At 33.6% G+C, this 22149-nt stretch overlaps 2 protein-coding genes across 2 annotated transcripts in view; one reads left to right on the forward strand and one right to left on the reverse strand.

Moving 5' to 3' along the window:
- The first annotated feature begins 10035 nt into the window (after window positions 1–10035).
- LOC123701203 (head-specific guanylate cyclase) overlaps window positions 10036–22149 on the forward strand; it is a 134119-nt gene continuing 122005 nt past the window's right edge. The window contains exon 1 of the mRNA XM_045648601.1: window positions 10036–10215. The gene's annotated coding sequence lies outside the window, so the exon portion shown is untranslated. The remainder of the gene's footprint in view (window positions 10216–22149) is intronic.
- LOC123701161 lies at window positions 15159–20535 on the reverse strand. The gene is made up of 4 exons (XM_045648556.1): window positions 20378–20535; window positions 17622–18804; window positions 16330–17241; window positions 15159–15500 (listed from the first exon to the last, which is right to left on the reverse strand). The coding sequence occupies exons 1-4, from the start codon at window positions 20533–20535 to the stop codon at window positions 15159–15161; spliced, it is 2595 nt and encodes an 864-aa protein (XP_045504512.1).

The following is a 22149-nucleotide window of genomic DNA, read 5'->3' on the forward strand; positions in this document are numbered from 1 at the left end:
GCCGATATTCGAATATACCAAATGGACCTTACAAATTCAATGCTTCATACGTATTTGATACACGATTTTTAACTTAACATCGTGCACTTGAAATGCAAAATGTATTCCGAATGGTGTTTGCACCTTTGAACATTTCCAATCGATTTGTTGGATATTTCTTTGGTTTTAATTTTAATGTAGAGTTAGTGATTTTTAGGATAGAAAAGTTATACGTAAATGTTTAAGTATCCATTGTTCTATTAATATAGCAAATATGTCTATCCATACTAATATTATAAATGCGAAAGTAACTCTGTCTGTCTGTCGGTTACTCAATCACGCCTTAACTATTGAACCAATTTGCATGAAATTTGGTATAGAGATATTTTGATACCCGAGAAAGTACATAGGCTATTTTTTACTGCGGGACATAGGATAGGTTTTATTCCGGAAATCCGTATGCGGGTCTATGCGGGTTTTTCTTTGAATGCGGGCGAAGCCGCGGTTGGAAAGCTAGTAAGTTATAATCGAATTTAGAGTTTTTACACGTTTTTAGGTGTATAAAAGTGAAACATTCCAGATGTTTTGGTGGTCATTCTATAAGTAGCAAGATAAATTTTGAGCTTACCATTCCTGTTTTAAACAACAAATTAGTAAAACCTTCCTTGATAATAATCATTCTATCTATTGAAGGAACCGCATCAAAATCCTTGTAGTTTTAAAATTAGAGACAGACAACTAGAAGCGAGTTTGTTGTATACTATTTAAGATAGGTACAACATTCGTGAATTTTTGACTTAAGTAAACATTATTATGGCTTCTCCTATTTCTATACCACTACACTCGCACACAAATCTATTATACTTCACGCACACCACACAACCTATTTCTACATCGTGTGATGATGTAGAAATAGGTTGTGTGTGTACACACCTATATCTGTAATACGCGCACACAACCACAATCCAATAACCAGAACAATCAACCAAAATTACTCATACTGAATTCAACTACCCTCCTATACTTACGCTAATAGTAATTGTTCTTGCCGTAAAAAGCCTGCAGTAAACTGAGGTGTTAATAAAACTCGGCTAATTGCCACTTTCCTTCGTTTAGTCACACTTGGGCACACATAATTAGACTTCACTTATGAGACAGTGAGATTACGTCACAAGGGCCCTTGTGTTTATTACCTTTGACATGGTAATTAAAATTTGTTATTCAAGTCTTTGTAAAGTGTACTAATTAATTTTTATTTGGTTTCTTTGATAATCGACAATAATGAGTTATGATATGGAAGGTAGAGATAATCACTACATAGTATAAAACAAAGTCACTTTCTCTGTCCCTATGTCCCTTTGTATGCTTAAATCTTTCAAACTACGCAACGGATTTTGATGCGGTTTTTTAATAGATCGAGTGATTCAAGAGGAAGGTTTTAGTATATTATTTATTAGGTTTAAGTCAAAGTGGGCGAAGCCGGAAATAATTGAAATTTTAAAACTGGAAATAATTTAAGAAAAATATAAAATGGGCGAATTTCATGTTAAATTATAACTCCATACATTTAAGTTTACATTTCGAAAAGTTACTTGCTTGCTTGCTTTTATATATGAATATATTGCCAAAATTACATTCGCTTTGTACCATAATATTTCATACTCGCTTACAGCATAACCAATTGCTATTCAGCCCGAATTTCACATCAATTCCACTCATCTGTCAGTCTACACATCGATCATACTAGTATTCATAGAATGTATTACTAACTAACGTTATAAATAGACGTTAGTGCCCTTAGTATTACTCCTATAATTTATTTGTGTATTTCATACAGTTTTAATTAGCTATTCTTCGTAAAAAAATAAATAATGTTTAACCATCATCACAAACTATCACGTTTTTAAAGGTTCTAGAGCCCGCGGCTTTTTCGTATGGTAAAGTCTATGTAAATATGCCCAAACTACACATCCATAACAATCTGTCTTTATTTCATATTATAGACTCTATTAGCTCTGTTGCTTGAAAGAGAAACAAACAATTCATGAATCCATCCCTTTTTCCACATTTTACTTATATTTAAGCAGCAAAGTCAAGTGAACTTACATAGATTTTACATAGAATAATGTTATCAATCACGATATGAACCTGAAGTCGGAAAATAACTCTATTTCAGTATAAACGACGCTGCTTGCCAAGAGATTGCTCGCCAGATTATTCTGCCAACTTTGTACGCCAATTTTTTGAATAATACTCGAAATGTTACAATCAATACACGGGTCTCTACAGAGCGAGCATCCTCGCGAAGCAATTGCTACGCGATGGCTCGGTCTAGTGCCGGGTCCAGACTGGTGAAACGTAACATGCAATGTAACATGCAATGAAAGAATTCACCGTCCACATTGCTGCAATGTATCATGAAAGGTAACACACTTTGTAACAATTTCTCATAGTTTGGACGTCTGGCGCGCGCGAATTGTGCATTACACGCGCATGCTACGAGCATTAACAAGCCGCGCGCGGAGCGATCCGAAATTTGTCGGTTTTTCGACGAACACAAAGGGGCGCGTAGTGTGCGCAGAGCAGCCAATGTGGACGTTCGTTTGAGAACGCAACGAACATGGAGGACGAGACTGCGTGGAATTTTTGTTTGGTATATTTTGGTTGGTTAATTTATGTTTGGTATTATTAATAATGAAGTACTGATAATCGTCATAGCAAGAACGTGGTCTTCGGACTCCATGCTTCGTGTGATCTACCGGTTTGACGCGCACGAAAAAAACGTGTATCGAGGGGCCGTGTTCGCGGCAGAATGGCGGAAACAGACGAACGCGGGATGTTCGTAGTGAATGCGCGTTATGAGCGCGCTATGCGTCCACACCAGCAGCGAACATGCAATGAAAGGCAGAATGTTAACGTTTCACCAGTCTGGACCCGGCATAAGAGAAGACGTCATTTCAATACGTCTTCAGGATGTGTCACGGCTGAGGAAAATGACGTGTGATGTATTTTTCCTTAGCTGAGCTACATCCACTAAGCTGCTTATTAAATTGATAATAAATGATTAACACAAACACACGCCACAAAACATAACATAACACAACTCATCATTACATCGCAACATCTATATAAAACATAACAATAAATAAATAAAAATTTTACAATTTTTAATTATACCTAAACAAAAAACTATAATAACATTTAAAAATTAAATAAAATTAGCTGCGTCGCGCAGCAATTGTCATTTTCATCATTTGACCCACGTCCACACAGTCAGCCCGACCAAGCTTATTAGCGAGGCTGCTCGCTCTTTGTGGACCCGCAATGATGAAGGTTATCTGACTAAGGTTTTTCTATGGCAATCATACAAAAACAAGTAGACAAAACTGCGATTTTGGTTCTTTTATAGTTATCGTAAATAAGCCAATTCGTGTTTTATATGAAAACAAACAAAATAATAAATGAAGTAGAGCGAGAGTATTTTATTGTGGTGTTATATTTTGTATAAAATAGTATATTCTTGTTGTGTTACTTATGAACAAATTTCATTTATTTCTGGAGGAATCAAAAACAAAATAAAGATATTATATTCATCATCACTTTTACAATCAACACCAATCGCGTGTCGTTTGTGGTTTGAGTTAAGTATATATCTAAAAATGTACCTATTGGATGATTGATTTTTATTTAAAAAAAAATCAAAAAACAGAAATAAATAGATTGTAATTGTAATATTTGCTGTTCAAAATAATATACAGAGATTCGAAGTCTAGGGTGACTGAGTGAGGAACCTACGGACTATCCGAGCGTTATCCAGAAAGACTGCCCGCTGTATCCCCACTGTCATGGGCTTCACCGGTAAATCCAACCTCCTCAAATATTGTTTTAAGGAGGTAGGAACCAGCCCATCATTTATAATTATACTTTTCAGAATTAAAGTGTCATTTATTTGAAAAAGAGAATTCATTTAAATAGTAGTAATAGTTTTTCAATTAGTTCGTTTCATATTTATAGTATCACTTATATCAAAAAATGCATGTTTAATACACATGCGTAAATATAACCCATGTAATATATTACCTTTATTTATACTAAAGCAAAAGGTATTTAACCCTTTTACTGGCCGTGGTTTTGGCGGGAACCGTATCAAGGCCATATTCTAGAAGGTTCGCCATCGCTCTAATTAGATTGGATCAATCAACCTTTATTACTTGCTTCGTGACAATGGATATTGCGTCACCTAGTGTTGGTTTAGGCTGTTTATACTAGTGCGATTCTGTCGACTATTATAATAGTAGGAGTAATTTAATTTGTTCACTCGTCTTGGTTTAAAGGAACTTGTAAGAATTTCTGTAATTATGTACTTGAACTGTCTGCATTTTATCGTAAATATTGATATTATCAAAGTAACAAAAGGGATTTAAATTATATAATTATAGTATATTAAATAAATAGCCCAAAACATTGTATCTTTTTAGTGATAGAAAAAGGGAAATACAACTTATTTTTGCATGTTAAAAAGACGTGTTCTTGCTTCAAGTAAAAAATGATTGGAGAATATTAAAAAATTATAAAGAATCAAATTCTTAGTCGCTCGTATACATGACACCCTTTCATAACATGTTTAACTGTAATATTATCCTATTGTTAAAAATATATTCAAAGGAACATCCCATGTGGGAAACTATTCATTGTCTCTATTTATAGATACAATTATTTCGCCCTAAAAGGTAAAGCTGTTCAATTGCTTTATTGTTAACGAGTCTTTTAATAAACATAAAACAGCATAAAACATTGTTATGGTGGCTGTGATTAAAAATTAATTGATACGTTTCTATTTATCGCAATATGTTGGCAAGTTTACTCATTCAATTGTCACAATGTTAATTATATAACTAGGTTAAATCATCTTATTATTTATTAAATCACTAGCTTTGACACGTGGTTTCATTCCCAAAAAAAAAACATGGAACAACTATATACATATTATAAATTCTAGCTTACTTATTATTCTGGAACATAAGTCACAACACTTCCAATTTTCATCTCAATTCGTACAGCAATTTTCGCAGGATCGAGTAGCAAATAAACAAAACGTGACGGAGCACTATATCTACAATTTCTGTAATTTAAAATAAAACAATTCAGATCAAAATTTCGTTGTAATTTAACCTAAATTGTAGACGCTACTATTCCATGAAATGATGACAAAGCTAGTATAGAATTATTTTTCCTAGGAAATTGTACTAGACATCTATTTAAAAGATAACTGATGCATGAAAATGCAGTTGTAATATTGCTCAGTTAATATTAACTTCTAACAGGCAAACGCAGATAATCGCATTCTAATTGGCATAAATTCCTTTCGCTACAAAAGAAATAATATGACGACATGCAATCTGAGTTCAAGCCTCACCGCTCTGTTTAACGTTCATTGTCAAATAAAAATAAACTCTATAACAATCATATACGGTCCATTTTGCGCCTGTATCGAAATATCGTTGTTCAATGCGACAATACAAATTGTAACTAGTGTTGGCTTTTCTGTAATTTAGCGGAACTAGAGCGAGCAAATGTGAGCTTTATATCCAGGAGATAGAGATAAAAATGCAATTTTTATCTTTATATACGTGGAAATGCACAGTCGAAAATATGAGGAAAACATCTTATACCGTTGAACGATTGTCGTTTTTCACTTATGATATAAGTATAATCGAAAAGACTTCAGAACCTTTTTATTTGAGCGTTAAAAAGATAAATAAAATCCGATTTGTATAGTATTTCTTATAAGCAATAATTTAATAAGTAAGAAGGATATGTTGGATATCAATTTTTGGATAATAGTAGAAATTTAGAATCTATAAATTATCTATAAATCTATAATTTTTCTATAGCTTGTAAATAATTTCGTCTACAGATACATTCTAAAGAATGAAGATATTTTTAAATAATAATATTGAATGAAAGTATTTAAAATTTAATACTTTCAAAATATTATTAGATATTATTTCGCAGTAAATCCTAAATAATATAATTTCTGTCATAATCTATAGATTATTTTGTAGGAGAATAACTTACGGTGCCATATTTAACACTAGCTGCTCCCGCGGTTTCACCCACTTGGATCCACTCCTGTTGGTCTTAGCCTGATGATATATAGCTTATAGCCTTCCTCGATAAATGGGCTATCTAACACCGAAAGAATTTTTCAAATCGGTCTAGTAGTTCCTGAGATTAGCGAGTTCAAACAAACAAACAAACAATTCAGCTTTATAATATTAGTTGTAGATTCAAAGACCTTAAGCACCTACTTGAAGTTTGTTAGTTTATTCATATTAAAAATAAATTATGTTTAATTCCAGATTAAAGTACTTTCTAGGCACAAACTTTTACTTACTAATACTTCAGTTCGTATAAAAGCTAACAAGATCAGACCAAAGATAAATTGCAAAGAAGTAAGTATAAAAACGATTTGTTTTCTTCACTTTTAGCAAAGTCATGTGAGATAAAAAGCTTAGTATCAGATTTGGAACAAGTATTTGTTCATGAGTCATGTCTTTTAATAAGCATTACAAGGTACATGGTACATATAAAACAAAGTCGCTTTCTCTGTCCCTATGTCCCTAAGTATGTATCTTTAAAACTACGCATCGGATTTTGATGCGTTTTTTTATACATAGAGTGATTCAAGAAGAAGTTTTTAGTGTATAATTTATTATAGTAGTTTTTAGACAAAGCAGGCGTAGCCGCGGGCTGAGAGCTAATTTGTAATAAAAACATTATTTAATCTTTGGGCACAGTTTGACACGAACGTAGTTGCGTTCTACTCAAAATACCTAGAAAAGGTTTTAATCAAATTGATTGTGTGTGGACTTTTTATCACGCAAGCTCAATCTAATATATAAAAATCAATGCCACTTTTCGTTGTAATTCCATAACTCGAGAACGGCTGAACCGATTTCGATAATTCTTTTTTTATTATATTCCTTGAAGTACGAGGATGGTTCTTATGTAGAGAAAACGTTAATATGTACCACGGGCGAAGCCGGGGCGGACCGCTAGTCTTCAATAATATTGTTGGAGTTAAACAATCCGAAAGTTGATGATTTGGCTTGCCAAAATTTAAGGAAAAGATACTTATGATACACTTTATTTAAGCTTCATTTGTAACTAAAACATGCACGACTGTTTAAAATATCATTACCTACCTACTTGATTGCGCTTATCCAAAATATAAAATCATATTTTTTCGAGCATGTGTCCAAAATGTCGATTCATTCTTAAATCAAATTAAATTATTAAATGGTAATTAATAACACATTTTGGAAGCTAGTTATATAAATAAACATAAGTTGCAATCTTAGATCATTTCTTAATGATCTAAGGTTGCAATAGTTATACATATTATATAGGTTGCCCTATTAATATTTGCGCGAAACCCATTTAATATGATTTCATGTAAAAAATAAAACCCTTAATCCATCAAACAATTCACAATACTAACAGTTTGCTACACAATATGTTTGTTCATTGAAAATACACTGTATTGTATGAAATCTTGGCCGAGAGGGCACGACGGATGTAAAAAATAATGTACCCTAATATTTTAAGGCACCATGATTGAAATTGACATGTAAATCTGTTTATACAGAACCCATTAGCCTAATAAAATAAATGATTAGAGTTTCAGATTGATGATTATGCTTGCCTGTTATTTGGCTCTTTGGTAAATGGCCAGTAATTTTATAAAGGTCATATAATAGTAGATATTGGATGGAATCGTTCTTATCTATATTAAATAATTGAATGACAAACGTGTGCGTGTCTGTATTTTCGTGTTTATGATTCAATGGAGGTTTTTAGGTTTAGTACTAGTAATGTGTTTCATTTGTAATATTTAGAAGTTAAATTGCGATTGTTTTATAGTATACAATCTATTATAGAGATTAAAATATAAATTTAAATAGACCAAAGACAATCCTAGCTCGTATAAACATGAAATTTAATTAGTTGAATGAAACCTCTATTGTTCTATTTTAAGCGATAAATCATCATCGATCAACATCTCTTTATTATAACTTAAATTGACAACTAACTGAAAGGAAAAATTTGATAAATTAACACCCGGGTGCCAAAAAAAAAACTTTTCAGCGAAAATTTAACGCTTTTATATTCAGATAACGATAATCCCACCGAATGGAATAGTACCTAAAGCGTCCTATTCATTTCTAATTGACCGTAAAATTTCAACATTGAAACAAAATTTCGGCATTCAGTACGAATTCGCGATAAATTTGCGCGAAATATATTTCTATACGAAATAATTTTATGACGATAACCATCAGTGAAAACGTAAAAGGGGAAAGGTGTACACAAGTCGGTTGATCCAATAATTTCATTAATAGCACAAACCATTATAGAATTAAGCTTTGCGCAAATGGCTGGAATTTCGTCGTATTTTCCAATATTTTATGTTTCAATTTGCACTGAAAATGTAACGATTTCGATTTCGTACAATTAGGGATGTTGTTACTAAATACACATAGTCAATAAAAACTTCGTCGATTGAATTTCGTTAATTTTAATAGGTTATTTACGTTTAGTGTTTGTCTATTCGAATGATAATTGAATGATCATAAATGAAAGTGTTCGAAACGTCGGGAAAATAATATAATGAATAATTTGCGTTTAAAATCCGTTAAAAAATCTTCAATTTCTGAATGATCAATAATCGTCAACATTTCAATAACATACTATAAATAACGAAATATTTATAAAAAGGGTGACGGTAAATGTAGAAAAAATAATACTTAATAGCGAATCGTGTTGATACAATATAGTTATGCATTTACATTCTACAATTTAGAAACATGTAGAGTCTAATAATCTAATCATCTTTCTTATAGGTAAACATTTTTGACATTTGCATAAACTGTAAATCAAAACAAAATTGATCCACTACGTGAAGACACACCTTCATATTGTAATAGAACCAAAAATTTAATGACCTTGACGTCTTCCAACCCGCACTTGGCCAGCGAAATGAATTACGGTCTGAATGTACTAATGGTTATCCTGTACAGTGTACGGTAAAAAAGCATCATCACGTAAAAAAAGTTCAGGTGAAAATATGTATTATAATTAAAATAAGTAGGCATTTTGGTTTTATTACTAAATAAAACATCGGATTTCAAAATAATATTTATTTAATAGGGCGAAGGTTATCAACTACAATATTAAAATAGGTACTTCTTCTAATTTATCTACTAAGGTACTTGATGTAAAGTAAAACGGGTAATATTACTTGTATATAGACCTAAGAATATTGCACTAATACTGATAATAACAAAGCCGTTTAACTAAAATAGATACTGACACTTCATGATCCAGTTACAGGCGACCTTTGGCATTCAAGGCATTTCAAGACAATCATAAGAAAGTCTGAGTAAATCACTGTCGTAGCGTGTTACTACGGAGGAATTTATTTAGTTTATAATATTTCTTAAATAATATTTGTAAATAGAAGACGGCATAAATATAGTAAGAAAAATGGTGAATTACGCTTTGAATTATTATTTATGATATATTTCTTAAATAATATCGGTAAATAGAAGACAGTATAAAATAGTAAGACAAAATTATGAATTATGCTGTTAATTTAATGAATTTTATGACACTATATAAAATAAAACATTTCTTACATTAATTATTACACAGAAACAACATAGGTATTATAATCTCAGTAACGTTTAATTTCAGACAAAGCTCGCATCCATATATTTTACTTTTACAGTTACTCTACTTATCTGAAATAATACAAATATACATTTATTCAGACAAAAAAGAAACATTATTTCCAGATAATATAGTTACAACTTTTATGTAAAACATTAAACAAATAAAAATGTACATTTGTGCACAAAAGTATAAACAAATGCAGTTCAAATGTAAAAAATGCGGTATAGAAGAGCGAACGATTATAATCCGTATCGAATGGGTCATAAGACCAGTCGAGTTTGCTACGCTGAGTCAAGCGTGCGCATTCGTTTCGTATGGCGTAGCAGTGCCGCGTAGACTCCACAGGGAGCGCTACGTCTATGCGCTACGAACCGCGGATTTCGAAATACATAATATTGTACGTGTTTTGTGAACTGTGTTTATTAAATTTATATGGATATTTAATTCGTGTTTTGTGCGAGACTGTACTGTAGGGGGCGTATGAAACTATTGTATAAGGTAAAGCTATTTCTAATTTTGAACGTTAAGTTTTAAAGTTGTATGCATAGGCAGATAATTGAATAATAGAAGTAAGTAGTAAGTTTTTTTTTTATTTGTATAATAATATATTATATACATACGATTAAATATATACGATTTAATAGCTATATGTTTTGAAATTTATGAAAACTTACAGTATTTTTGGATTAAGGTTTGATAAAATTTATTATTTCTAATGACTTGAATAAGAGTTAAATAACATTTTATTAAATTTCTAATTATTTAACTAAATTATATTGTTGAAACTTTTGTATAATTTATTTATGTAAATAGATTATATATCTAGTATAAAAAAGTGTTAATTAGATCACACTTATAACTCAGGAACAACTGAAAGTATTTTACTAATTTTTACTTTATTGTATTCATTTCCAATTCGATTAGGAACTGTTATATTTTTAATATCTATCCGGGTGGAACAAGAGCGAGTAGCTAGTCTATACCTACATATTATAATAACACATAAAAAATATACAACAAAAAAAACGAAAGCCGTAAAATTTGACGATAGAGCAGGCTAGCGTTCTAAAATTAAAATACAATAGATGCCAAAACTATCAAGTGTTTTAATGTCACAAGCCTTGCCAGTGACCTAATTTTAATGACCTAAATACTTAAAAAGATGAACCTATCCTTGGGGATTGTTAAGCCGCCTTATAGTTAATTAGGGACGCTAACTTTTGGTATCAAAATGATAAGAGGCTTAGTGAATTGTTTATAAGACTACAATTTATATAGGCTTGGATAGTTCCTTTTTAAATAAAATATAACATGATATACTTTTATTATGTATAGATATTTATCAATCAGTAACGTAGATAATTATTTTTAATTTTATTAATATGGATGCGATAGGACTTGCTGTTAAGGGGCCGACAAGACCAATTTAGTTAAAATTGAAGTTATTTGAGCAGGTTTTTAAGAAAATATATTTATTCTAGCCCATCAAAAAAATGTATGTTTTGAAGATCGTGAACGGACTCGATACATAATTGGACGAAATCGAGGATAAATACTACAGTAGCTAAATTTGTGTGAACTTGAATTCCTACATAACACAGTATACCTACATTCAATTCATTCCACTGATGGTCTCAGCACATCGTCGTAAAATGCAGCCACTTAGTTTACGTCATTGTATATTTATAGCATAATTATACTGTAGTATAACGTCAATAACAACATTTCTTTGAAGATAATGGTGGTGCAATCTTGGTAAAGACACTTGCCTTTTATATTTCTGAGTTAGAAATGAATGAATTTATTAAATTAAAACATTATAAGACGATTGATAAAGAGGATAATTTATAAAATGATTAGTTTATGCTAAGATATAAATTATTAACGCAATATTCCTAAATAATCTTTCTATAATATAAAAATGAATCCCAAAATGTGTTGGTAAGCGCATAACTTTAGAACAGCTGAACCGATTTCTTTAATTCTTTTTTTTATTATATTCCTTGAAGTACGAGGATGGTTCTTATGTAGAGAAAACGTGAATATGTACCACGGGCGAAGCCGGGGCGGACCGCTAGTTTAAAAATAAAATCATAAATTGCCTGCCTCTCACGCACAAGATTTTCCTTCTTATTTATAGTTTTAATTTTTACCATATCAAACCCAACTTGCCAGCTATTCATCAACTAATTCCAAATTACAATTCTTATAATATTAAATAAATTAGAACCTACATTAGGATGCCTTCATGTTATAGAGCTATTAACACCTTTTTAACAAAAAAAAAAAAGATAACACGTCTTAGATAAAGACATACTGATACATTAAACTCTCTAGTGGAATGTAGCCTTCATTGTTATTATTTTACCATTAAAACACAATGATGAATAAAAACGTATTATAACCATTGAGATATACATATGGAGACGACACCGCCTACATCACTTATGTTCCGCTCAACATACGCCATATGGCGTAATTGCACGCTCATTTTTTATTTGTTTTAAAGTGAAACGCATCAAATATGCCTTCGTGTGTGTTACGATATTGCACAAATAATACAAATATGTTATACGGAAAAGTGCAAAGGAATAACTTTCATCGGTAAGTACCTAACTAGATAATAATTTTTAAAACTTAGAGCAAAAAAATGGCGCGCAGATTTTAGTTCGTGGTGTCTCCTCCATACGTAGTACTATTATCTCAATGATTATAACACGTATCAGGAAAACGGTAGATTAAAAAGAACTCAGCTGCAATTGCTCTCTCATTTTTGTAATTCCATTTTATATAACGCGTTCCTTTGATTTTATGAAATTGAAAGCAACTCTCGTTGCATAGAGACTACATATCGATTTTCTTTACGGTGTTTCATGTGTTCTTTAACAATTTATTGAATTCAAGTTATTGAAATAATTTTTGGATTTTATATCAATGAATATAATATAAGAAACTAGCTTTCCACCCGCGGCATCGCCCGCGCAGTCAAAGAAAATCCCGCATAGTTCCCGTTCCCGTGGGATTTCCGGGATAAATACTATCCTATGTCCTTTCTCGGGTATCAAAATACCTCTATACCAAATTTCATGCAAATTGGTTCATTAGTTAAGGCGTGATTGAGTAACAGACAGACAGAGTTACTTTCGCATTTATAATATTAAAGTAGGGACAATAAATTTTTTATCGTTAAACATAATATTTAAGATGGGTAAAGTCGTTTTGGAGATTCTGCAATACAGCTTATAAACGTAGGTATATAAAATCAAATATTTCCTCTTATTATATAAATACAGTGCAAACGAATCTACCAACAGTTTCTGCAGATTGAATCAACAATAAATATTAACGGACTTTTTATCTTACTATTCATACATATAATACATTAAAACATATCTTCAAGTACTTAATCAATTATTATTGCGTTTGCATGATTTCAATTATTAAACTCCAGCTATTTATACCATGCCAATCAATATCATGATAATCACTCTTAACGTAATTAATATGTACCTATTCAGTGAATGAAAATTTTCCAAACTCATTCGTTAAAGTACACTCAATTATAGGCGGAATCTCACTTTTATAATTATATTTTATAATTTATCTTGAAAACGAGCGTAATATTGATTTTAACTTTCAACTTCGTAAATAACCCTTACGATATGTAACTATTTAACGTTAATTCATGCTCTTTTAAATATGATATTTAACATAAATGTAATGCATCCGAAAAGAAAACGTATTACAACGTATTACAATTAACAAAATTGTATTAACGAGTAAAGTTTAAGTACACACATAATATTTAATTATAAACTACTACCTACAATAGCATTGAAGGTATAAAGATTGGTATAAATCCATAATTGTTTCGTTTTGTAAACACAAACTGATTAGAAGAGGTAAATATTTTAGGTAGGTACTTATAAAATGTTTGTTCACATTTATGTAACATTTGATAAACGATTATTCTATAATTACATTGAGACATAAGCAGTCATTTAATACAAGTATAATAACTTCTATCATCATCTAATGTTATTTGCAGTAGTAGATAAACGACGATTTTTAAAAGGTTATCGCTTTATTATACTACGTATTAAACATGCCATAAGAAACTTCGTAAATGCCTTATAGCCTTTTTCCTTGACACACCTGGTACCTTAAGTACCTGATATTAGTAGCGTGATATAATATACAGGGGGAAAGATATTTGTTTTTGTGTTTTAGTATATTTTAATACGCATTATTAGCTTCACCTGAATGTTTTTATGTAATTGTTTTAGATACGATTTCGACCTTATTTAAACGGACATATTCAATTCTTTGTACATCGAGGATCTTACCTCTATATTCAAAGTGTGTTTTTTTTTAAACTACATTTATTTAAAAGTTCAGTTTCGTGTACTTACAACTATTATTTTTTGTTTTTATATTTATTGATTCCTTTACTGAGAAGAAGGTTAGGAAATAGGTCACATTTACACTCGGGAATTACGCTCACACCACATACAGTTATCATAATAATCCTATTTATAAATGGATTATCTTATATTTATAAACCATAAAAAAAACTCTGAGATGGTTAGAAAGTTCTTTATTTCAGCTAGGTATTGAATCTAAGAGTTTTTTTGTTGGTTTGAATGCGCTAATCTCGGGAACTATTAGTCCTAATTTGAAAAATTCTTTTATGTTGACGACTATTATCATCTTGCTAAGATGATATTACAACAGGAGCGGAGCACTGTAGGTAGAACCGTGGAGCACAGCTAGTATAACATAAATCCTACCTTCATTAAGGATCGTGACCTTAATTCCAATTAGTTAAATATTTTTTCAATAGAAAAGGTACTAAATATATACATATATATATAGCTCTAGTAAATATTGTAAACAGAAAAAAATCGCGTGATCGTTTGAATATTTCACAGTCGTAAGTAATTACTATCTTTAATTATTACCCGGTGTAATGGTAGCGCAATTTTATTAGTATTAATGAAAAATGAAACGACACGGAAGGAAATTATCCAAAGAATTATTTAATCTATGTGTGTTCGAACCAAGGCCTGCCACCCACTGTCTCTCGGGAACGATTGAAATAAAACAACGGTTCCAAGTGAGCAACAAAAAATACTACTCGGGTCTTCCACGCAAGCCTTCACAGGCTTCGGGGTAACTGTTCGGGGCAATGGCCCCTTTCAGTGGTGGCAACGCCACCTGCAACTACAGGCGGGGCACTGGGTGGGACCGGATGGTCCAAGGTGTCATGTCCGGGAGGTATCCTGCTACAGTGCGATCCAGCCCGCGGTATCGCGGGCGATCTGCGAGCTGCTGCAGGGGAGAATGTCCGAGTGTGCTTCACCCGCCGCTCAGCGAGGTCGAGCTCGCCGGCAGAGTGCCGGTGAGCGCCCGTCAGCTAGTGGCGAGGAAGCGGCCGTGTCCTAGGAGATTAGGTCACGTGGTAGGCCTCTTATGTCCGGCGGTCGTCGATGGTATGGCGCGATGCCGTGCAAGTGCTGGGATCGCGCTCCGTCGGCGCGCGCGAACATAGAGGAACTCAGGCGGCGAACGAAGTCGTCCAGGCTCTCCATGCGCAGGTCCCTGGAGATGACCTGATTCCGTACGAAGCGTGGTGCTCCGGAGATGGTGCGGAGCGCTAGCGACTGCTGCGCTCGCAGAGACTTGCGGTCCGTCTCGTTGGTCAGTGCGAACCACGCAGGGGCCGCATAGGTAAGACGCGTGCGAACGTACGCCTTGTATATGCACAGCTTCGTACGGAGAGGCTACAAAAAATATATTCTTCTAAACAAATATATGTTTTTACAAAACAATTTCAATAGCGCGATGTAAAACACACGTTTTCGGTACAGTGACATCTAGCGACAAATAGTTACAACTTCTAACTAATCAGAGCATTTAACATTCCGCCCACCATGGACAGAATGTCCATCACTTAAAACTACATACATTGATAACTGCGTTACCGCCCACCATGAAACAGTAAATGGCAGTAACGTCTTAAGACACGATACATCATACATGTCTTAGAATAGAGTAAGTGGACTGTAAACAATCATAAAAAAAATCAAAATACATAAAAGTAACTCCGATACAAAGTACATGAATAACTACGCGTACATAGTGACTGGGAGCACAATAATAATAATAAAAAAAAACAAATGCATGCAAATAACTCCGATACAAATTGCATGAATACTACGCGGACGTAGTGACTGGGAGCACAATCAGCCTTGAGGTGGGGCATTTAATGATTGAACTCTTGCAACGCAAGACACAACTCTTGTGACTTTGTCCGAACCAGCAAATTTATCCAAAAATTCCCAAAATAATGACTCTGACATACACGAATACACGACATTAAAGCCTCATGAATTTGGAAAACCTTAAATTAACAGAAAATTTTGTTTTAGATTTAATTTTTAAAAACTTTGGCAATATGCAATTATAACTCTCGTAAGCCTAATCAATGATGAAAATCTTTTAATAAGTTCATTTTCTCCATCTCCTATATTAACTACGTTACACATAAATTTTGTCCTTCTTCTCTTCAAGATGTGTTTTCATAACTTCACCCTTGATATATTCAATTACCTTATTTTTGAGCCAACTAGGTCCCTTCATCCATGACTCGAGTACCAATAATTTCATCGGACTAACACCTCGCGAAGCGCAATCTGCAGGGTTGTCTTTCGATTGAATATGTGACCATTGATCCATAATGGTGAGCATTTCGGAAACACGGGTTCCGACAAAGGTTTTCCAACGGCTGAGGTGCCTTGTCAGCCATGCCAAAACTACTGAAGAGTCAGTCCACGGATGTAAATTATTTTTAGAAACGCCTAATGTGACTGAAACTTCCCTTAGAGGTTTCGCAAGCAATACGGCGCCACACCACGCCAACCGAGGTATGGACACCTGTTTGACAGAGGCTACCTTGGTATTAGATGCTATGAGACTAATATGAATATTGCCGTTGGAACCAACGGAACGCAAAAAGACCACAGCCAAGAATGCCCTATTGGAAGCGTCACAAAAATCTTGTAGTTCGAGCTCAATATCATGTCGACTTGTGTGAATACACCTGGCCAAACGAAATTGGGTGAGTTTATGTAAATTGTATCGATATACGAGCCAATCCGTTAAAAGCTGCTGAGGAAGTTCCTCATCCCATTCAATACCCGAAAGCCAAAGTCGGTGTATAAACACTTTAGCCGTTATAGCAACTAGGAAGATCCATCCGAGTGGATCAAATATACGTGCTATGTCTGATACCACTCGTCGTTTGGTTACTGGAGTCTTCAAAGTAGATAGATGGACGGTGTATTGAAATTCATCAAAACTTCGATCCCATGTTAGACTTAAAATGTTCATAGCATGGTTGCTTTCGAAGATAATGTTCACATTACCATCACACGTTCTATCTCTTATCTTGAGTAACAATTCATCGCTATTGGTGGACCACTTCTGAAGCTGAAAACCTCCACGACTCAACAACTCGGACATCTGACGATGAATCTGTTCGCCTTCAGAAATAGACTCACAACCAGGCAGAAAATCATCGACATAAAAATCTGACAAAACACGTTCTGCTACCAAGGAAAAATTATGTCCTTCATCATGAACCAATTGCTGCAAGGAACGCACGACTAAGTATGGAGCCGAGGATGTACCAAATGTTGTAACTCAGTCTGCGTGTTGTCACGCCACAAAATGCGTTGATAATCTACATCCTCGTCAGCTATTTTTATCTGCCGATACATTTTAATTATGTTGGCCACTAAAGTTATTGGATGACAACGCCATTGCATGATAATATTACGCAAATCAGGTTGCAAAGTAAAAAATAAAAAATAAATATGTAAATATATAAATATATAGTAAACCATCAATCCAGAGTTCAGCGAAACACCACTTCTAGCTGGACAGGACGCATCGAAAACCACCCGGACCTTAGAAGTGCTTTCGCCAGTACGCACTACTGCGTTATGGGGTAAATATACAGAATCACTTGAAACTTCTAATTCAGGTACGACCTCAGCATGCTCTAGGTCAAGACATTCTTGAATCACAGCCTTATCATTTCTTTTTCTTTCCGAATTACTTAAACGTTTACCAGCTGTATCCTCTGACTTACCAATCTTGCATTGGGGATTGTCTGTCTTAAAAGGCAATCTAACGATGTAACGACCCGTGTTGTCTCTTTTGGTAGTTTTAGAATACAATTCTTTGCATTTCTGTTCTTCTTCAGTTAAAATAACCCCCAAATGTGAAGAATCTTCCGACTCTTCCAACTCAAGATCATTGATATTCACTTGTGTATTAACAACTACGCCGTAACAAGCCGGCTTTTGAGTTACGGTTTGGACTTCGCCAGACAAAATCCAACCGAGCTTAGTCCTTTGAGCAACTGGTGCTCCCGGCGGTCCTCTTATCAGTCCTTCCTCCAGAACCGCGCCGACCACTCTAGTGCTCAACAGCAAATCAATATTGCCTGGAGTATGGAATGAGGGATCCGCCAACTCCAAAGACGAAACCAACGGCAAAGCCTGAACGATCCTTCGCTCAGGAAGGTGTGAGGTTAGCCTTGTTAAAACATACGCGTCGACATATAAAACAAAATTGGGGTCTAGGCGAGACTGCAATTTAAACTTAACAATCCACTTGGAAGGCATTGAAATGCCTTCGTCATCGCCTAGACGGAGTATGTCGGCATGAGCAGGTAACTTTTTCAAGCCAAGAAGCTGGACTGCAGATTCCGTGATAAAGGAAACCTGAGAGCCTTGATCCATCAAAGCTCTTAAAACAAAGGCAGCTCCAGATCTCGACTCGACATTGACCAAAGCTGTGGCTAATAAACCTTGACTATGAGTATTTACATAACAACAAACAGGGGTGGTTGACTCACCTTGATAAGATGTAGAAGCTGTAGTAGCAGCTGCTACATTTACATCTGCTGGACTATCAGTCACAGCAGCGTTGACAGTGTCAGGGTGCAGAAGTGTGTGGTGTCTTTTCTTACACTTATGGCAACGGGTAGATTGACGGCATGAATAAACATTGTGATTTCTATTAAGACAATTAAAACATATTTTACTGGTTCGGGCAAATTCACGACGAGAGTCAATGTCCTTTGCGGCGAATACCTTGCAGTGACACAGTTTATGATCACCAGAACATAGAATACAAGACACAGAAGCTACATGAAACGATTTAGGATTGTGTGACCGAGTAACATTTTGTTTAGGATCTAGATATTCTAGGGAACGAAATCGGGTTTCCAAAAATTCTTTCATACTATCAAAAGATGGTAACTCATCTTTCGAACTAACTCTCACCTCCCACAACTTACGCGATTCGGAATCTAATTTTAAGCTGATTATGTATATTATGATTGTGTCCCATGAACTTACATCTATACCTAATGTACGCAAACCGTGTAAACAATCAAGTGTCGTATCTAAAAGGTTCTTAATTAAATTTGAAGACTCTTTTACAATCGTTGGTTGATTCATAAATCGTTTCAAAATGCAATTAGACAAAAATCTCTTATTGTCATAACGCTTAATAAGAGTTGCCCAAGATTCCTTGTAATTAGAAGCCGTGACAGGAGTATATCTCAATAATTGTTCAGCTTCTCCAGATAAATGTGTTTTCAAATAATGAAGCTTCTCAACGTCGTCCAAAGTTTCATTTTTGTGAATAAGTGAAACAAAAAGATCGCGAAAGGATGTCCATTCGTTATATAAACCGGAAAAAATAGGTAAACTAATTTTGGGTAACTTTACTTTAGATGTGACTTGAGATGCTTTACTACAATTATTACAATTTAAATTATCTTGTTGTGTATTTAACAACTCTTTTAATTCTGATTTATAAGTAAAATAAATTTCTTCTGTTTCGTCGTAGACATCAGCCGTAAAATATGGGATAGTGGTTGCATCCTTGTCGGATGCCTTTTCTACGATAGACTTATGAGTATTAATAAAATTTGACCATTGTGACTCGAGTGCTTCTAATCGAGTTTCAATATAAAACTGCGTTAATCTCTCTTTAGGAGATTTTTTGAAGTTGATCCTGCCTTTATAAATAATATTTTTGTTGTTTAGTTGTACTTTAATTAATGACTCCATGTTAAACAATAACAAAATAAATGTATGAAACAAAAAAAATATGAATCAGTAGAAAAATTCTAAGTCTATGATCGAACTTGAAAAAATTACAAGTGTATGAAATTGATTCACTTAGAAAAATTTAAACAAATACATTATATTATGAACTTAAAAACAGTACAAAAATTTTCTAAGTCCAAGAATAAACTTGAAAAATTTACAAGTGTTTGAAATTTATTCACTTAGAAAAATTTAAACAAAAAACAGTACAAAAATTTTCTAAGTCCAAAAATAAACTTGAAAAAATTACAAGTGTTTGAATTTATAAACAACTTAGAAAAAATCGGGCATGGATTCCCCGTCTAATCACTTTTTGCTTAATTATTCTAAGTCTAAATTAACTCTAAATTTTAACTAAGTACAATGTTCTAAATATACGTAAAATAATTAAAGTCCCAAACACTTCACTAATAATTGTAACTTGATAGAAGATCGAAATGAAATATTTTTACTACACAATGTTTACTCACAGTTGTTTCTTCAAACCATTCATAATAATATTATGTTGCCAGTCGTAAGTGGCGCCCTCTATAGTTGGTCGTGCCCAGTTGCTGCTGTGTGGAAGGCCCGCCCTCTGCTGGAACGTAGCACTAGACTGCGAGTGCTTGCTGCTTGAACTGGTTCCCATAGGCTGGTGGCGCCCTCTCGCGGAAATGCTGCAGCTTTATAAGCACACTCCTTATAGATGCGCTTACGCCGCTCACCACAATGGCGCTTCAGTAGCAATCCACTACCGGTTTGCGCGCCGTACTTTAGATACAAAAATCCACTGGTCTAGGTTCTTAATATTCGCGCTCGAAGACCAAAAAATGTTCGAACCAAGGCCTGCCACCCACTGTCTCTCGGGAACGATTGAAATAAAACAACGGTTCCAAGTGAGCAACAAAAAATATATTCTTCTAAACAAATATATGTTTTTACAAAACAATTTCAATAGCGCGATGTAAAACACACGTTTTCGGTACAGTGACATCTAGCGACAAATAGTTACAACTTCTAACTAATCAGAGCATTTAACAATGTGAGTGCAAATTTCGTGAGCATTTGATCATTCATTTTTGATATTCCTTTAAGTAAATAATATAGTACGTATATACGCGACTTGATATTTTACTCTCAACGTACCTAAAGAAGTGCCTTCAAAATCTAAAAATTGTATGAGGTTCACTTCTTACCATAGGTGTCTACTTTTTCTTTTAATATATGTATCAACATTTTTGTTTTTAAGATATCAAAGATAAGATAAGATAATATATCAAAAGACATCATCTTTTATATTAATACATAGTTGCTCTTTTGTATGAAAATTCAACGATGCATTTGAAAAGTAAATAGTAATTTATTTATAGGTTTATTTAATATTTATAAGCAATTCATGAATATGAGACATGGATGTCTAACCTAACTTTGGTTGGAGCGGCTCTCCGATGAAAAGTTGTCCTTTAGGTATCTCATGTTATTTTTATAAGACAATACATTTTTCCCATCTGCACATCGCCATCGATACAAACCTTAAATTTATTATATTAGCCGATATTGTTTTCGAAACAATACGTGCCCCAATCCAATATTTCATACGAATATCTTATTGAATTTTCACGATGTTTAGATCGTATTCTTTTAGTCACGGGCGGTGAGGTTGTAAATCTAATACCACGCCAATGTAAACTGAATTATTTTACATAGCATTAAGGTCAATGAAGTGAATTGAAAATTAGCCCTAAAATTAATTAATTATCCTTGGTTAAAACTTATTCGTCGAATAACGTATAAAACTATCATTTTAAAAACGTATTCTAATTGTCCTTACGTATTTGACAGTTTACGTAACATTTTAATATTATCGTGTAATCATCGTGTAATACTTTATTTGACGGATAAGTTTTAACCAAGCATTGAAAAATCGGCCCTTAACCGAATTAATAGCAGTCATGGATTATGATGTCATACTGTGCGCCCGATTTGGCGCCGATCAATATACACAAGTCATTTCGGATCACTTCTAGATGACTCAGTAGGAGCTCGTTTATAAAATTCCGAATTTAATGAATTCATCTGATTGTTTTTGTAAAATGAGTCGTAATAGACACTGAATAAAGTTGAATTTCGATGAAATTAGTATGACCAAAAATTTTGTGGAAAGTTCAGAGATGCGCACCTGAGTTTACATAAATCTATGTGCTTAAAAATATATCTTTTAATGGTAAATATAGACCTATTTATAATTGAATTATACGTATAA

The sequence above is a fragment of the Colias croceus genome, chromosome 21 (genome assembly GCF_905220415.1).
Source record: "Colias croceus chromosome 21, ilColCroc2.1".
Taxonomy (NCBI): domain Eukaryota; kingdom Metazoa; phylum Arthropoda; class Insecta; order Lepidoptera; family Pieridae; genus Colias; species Colias croceus.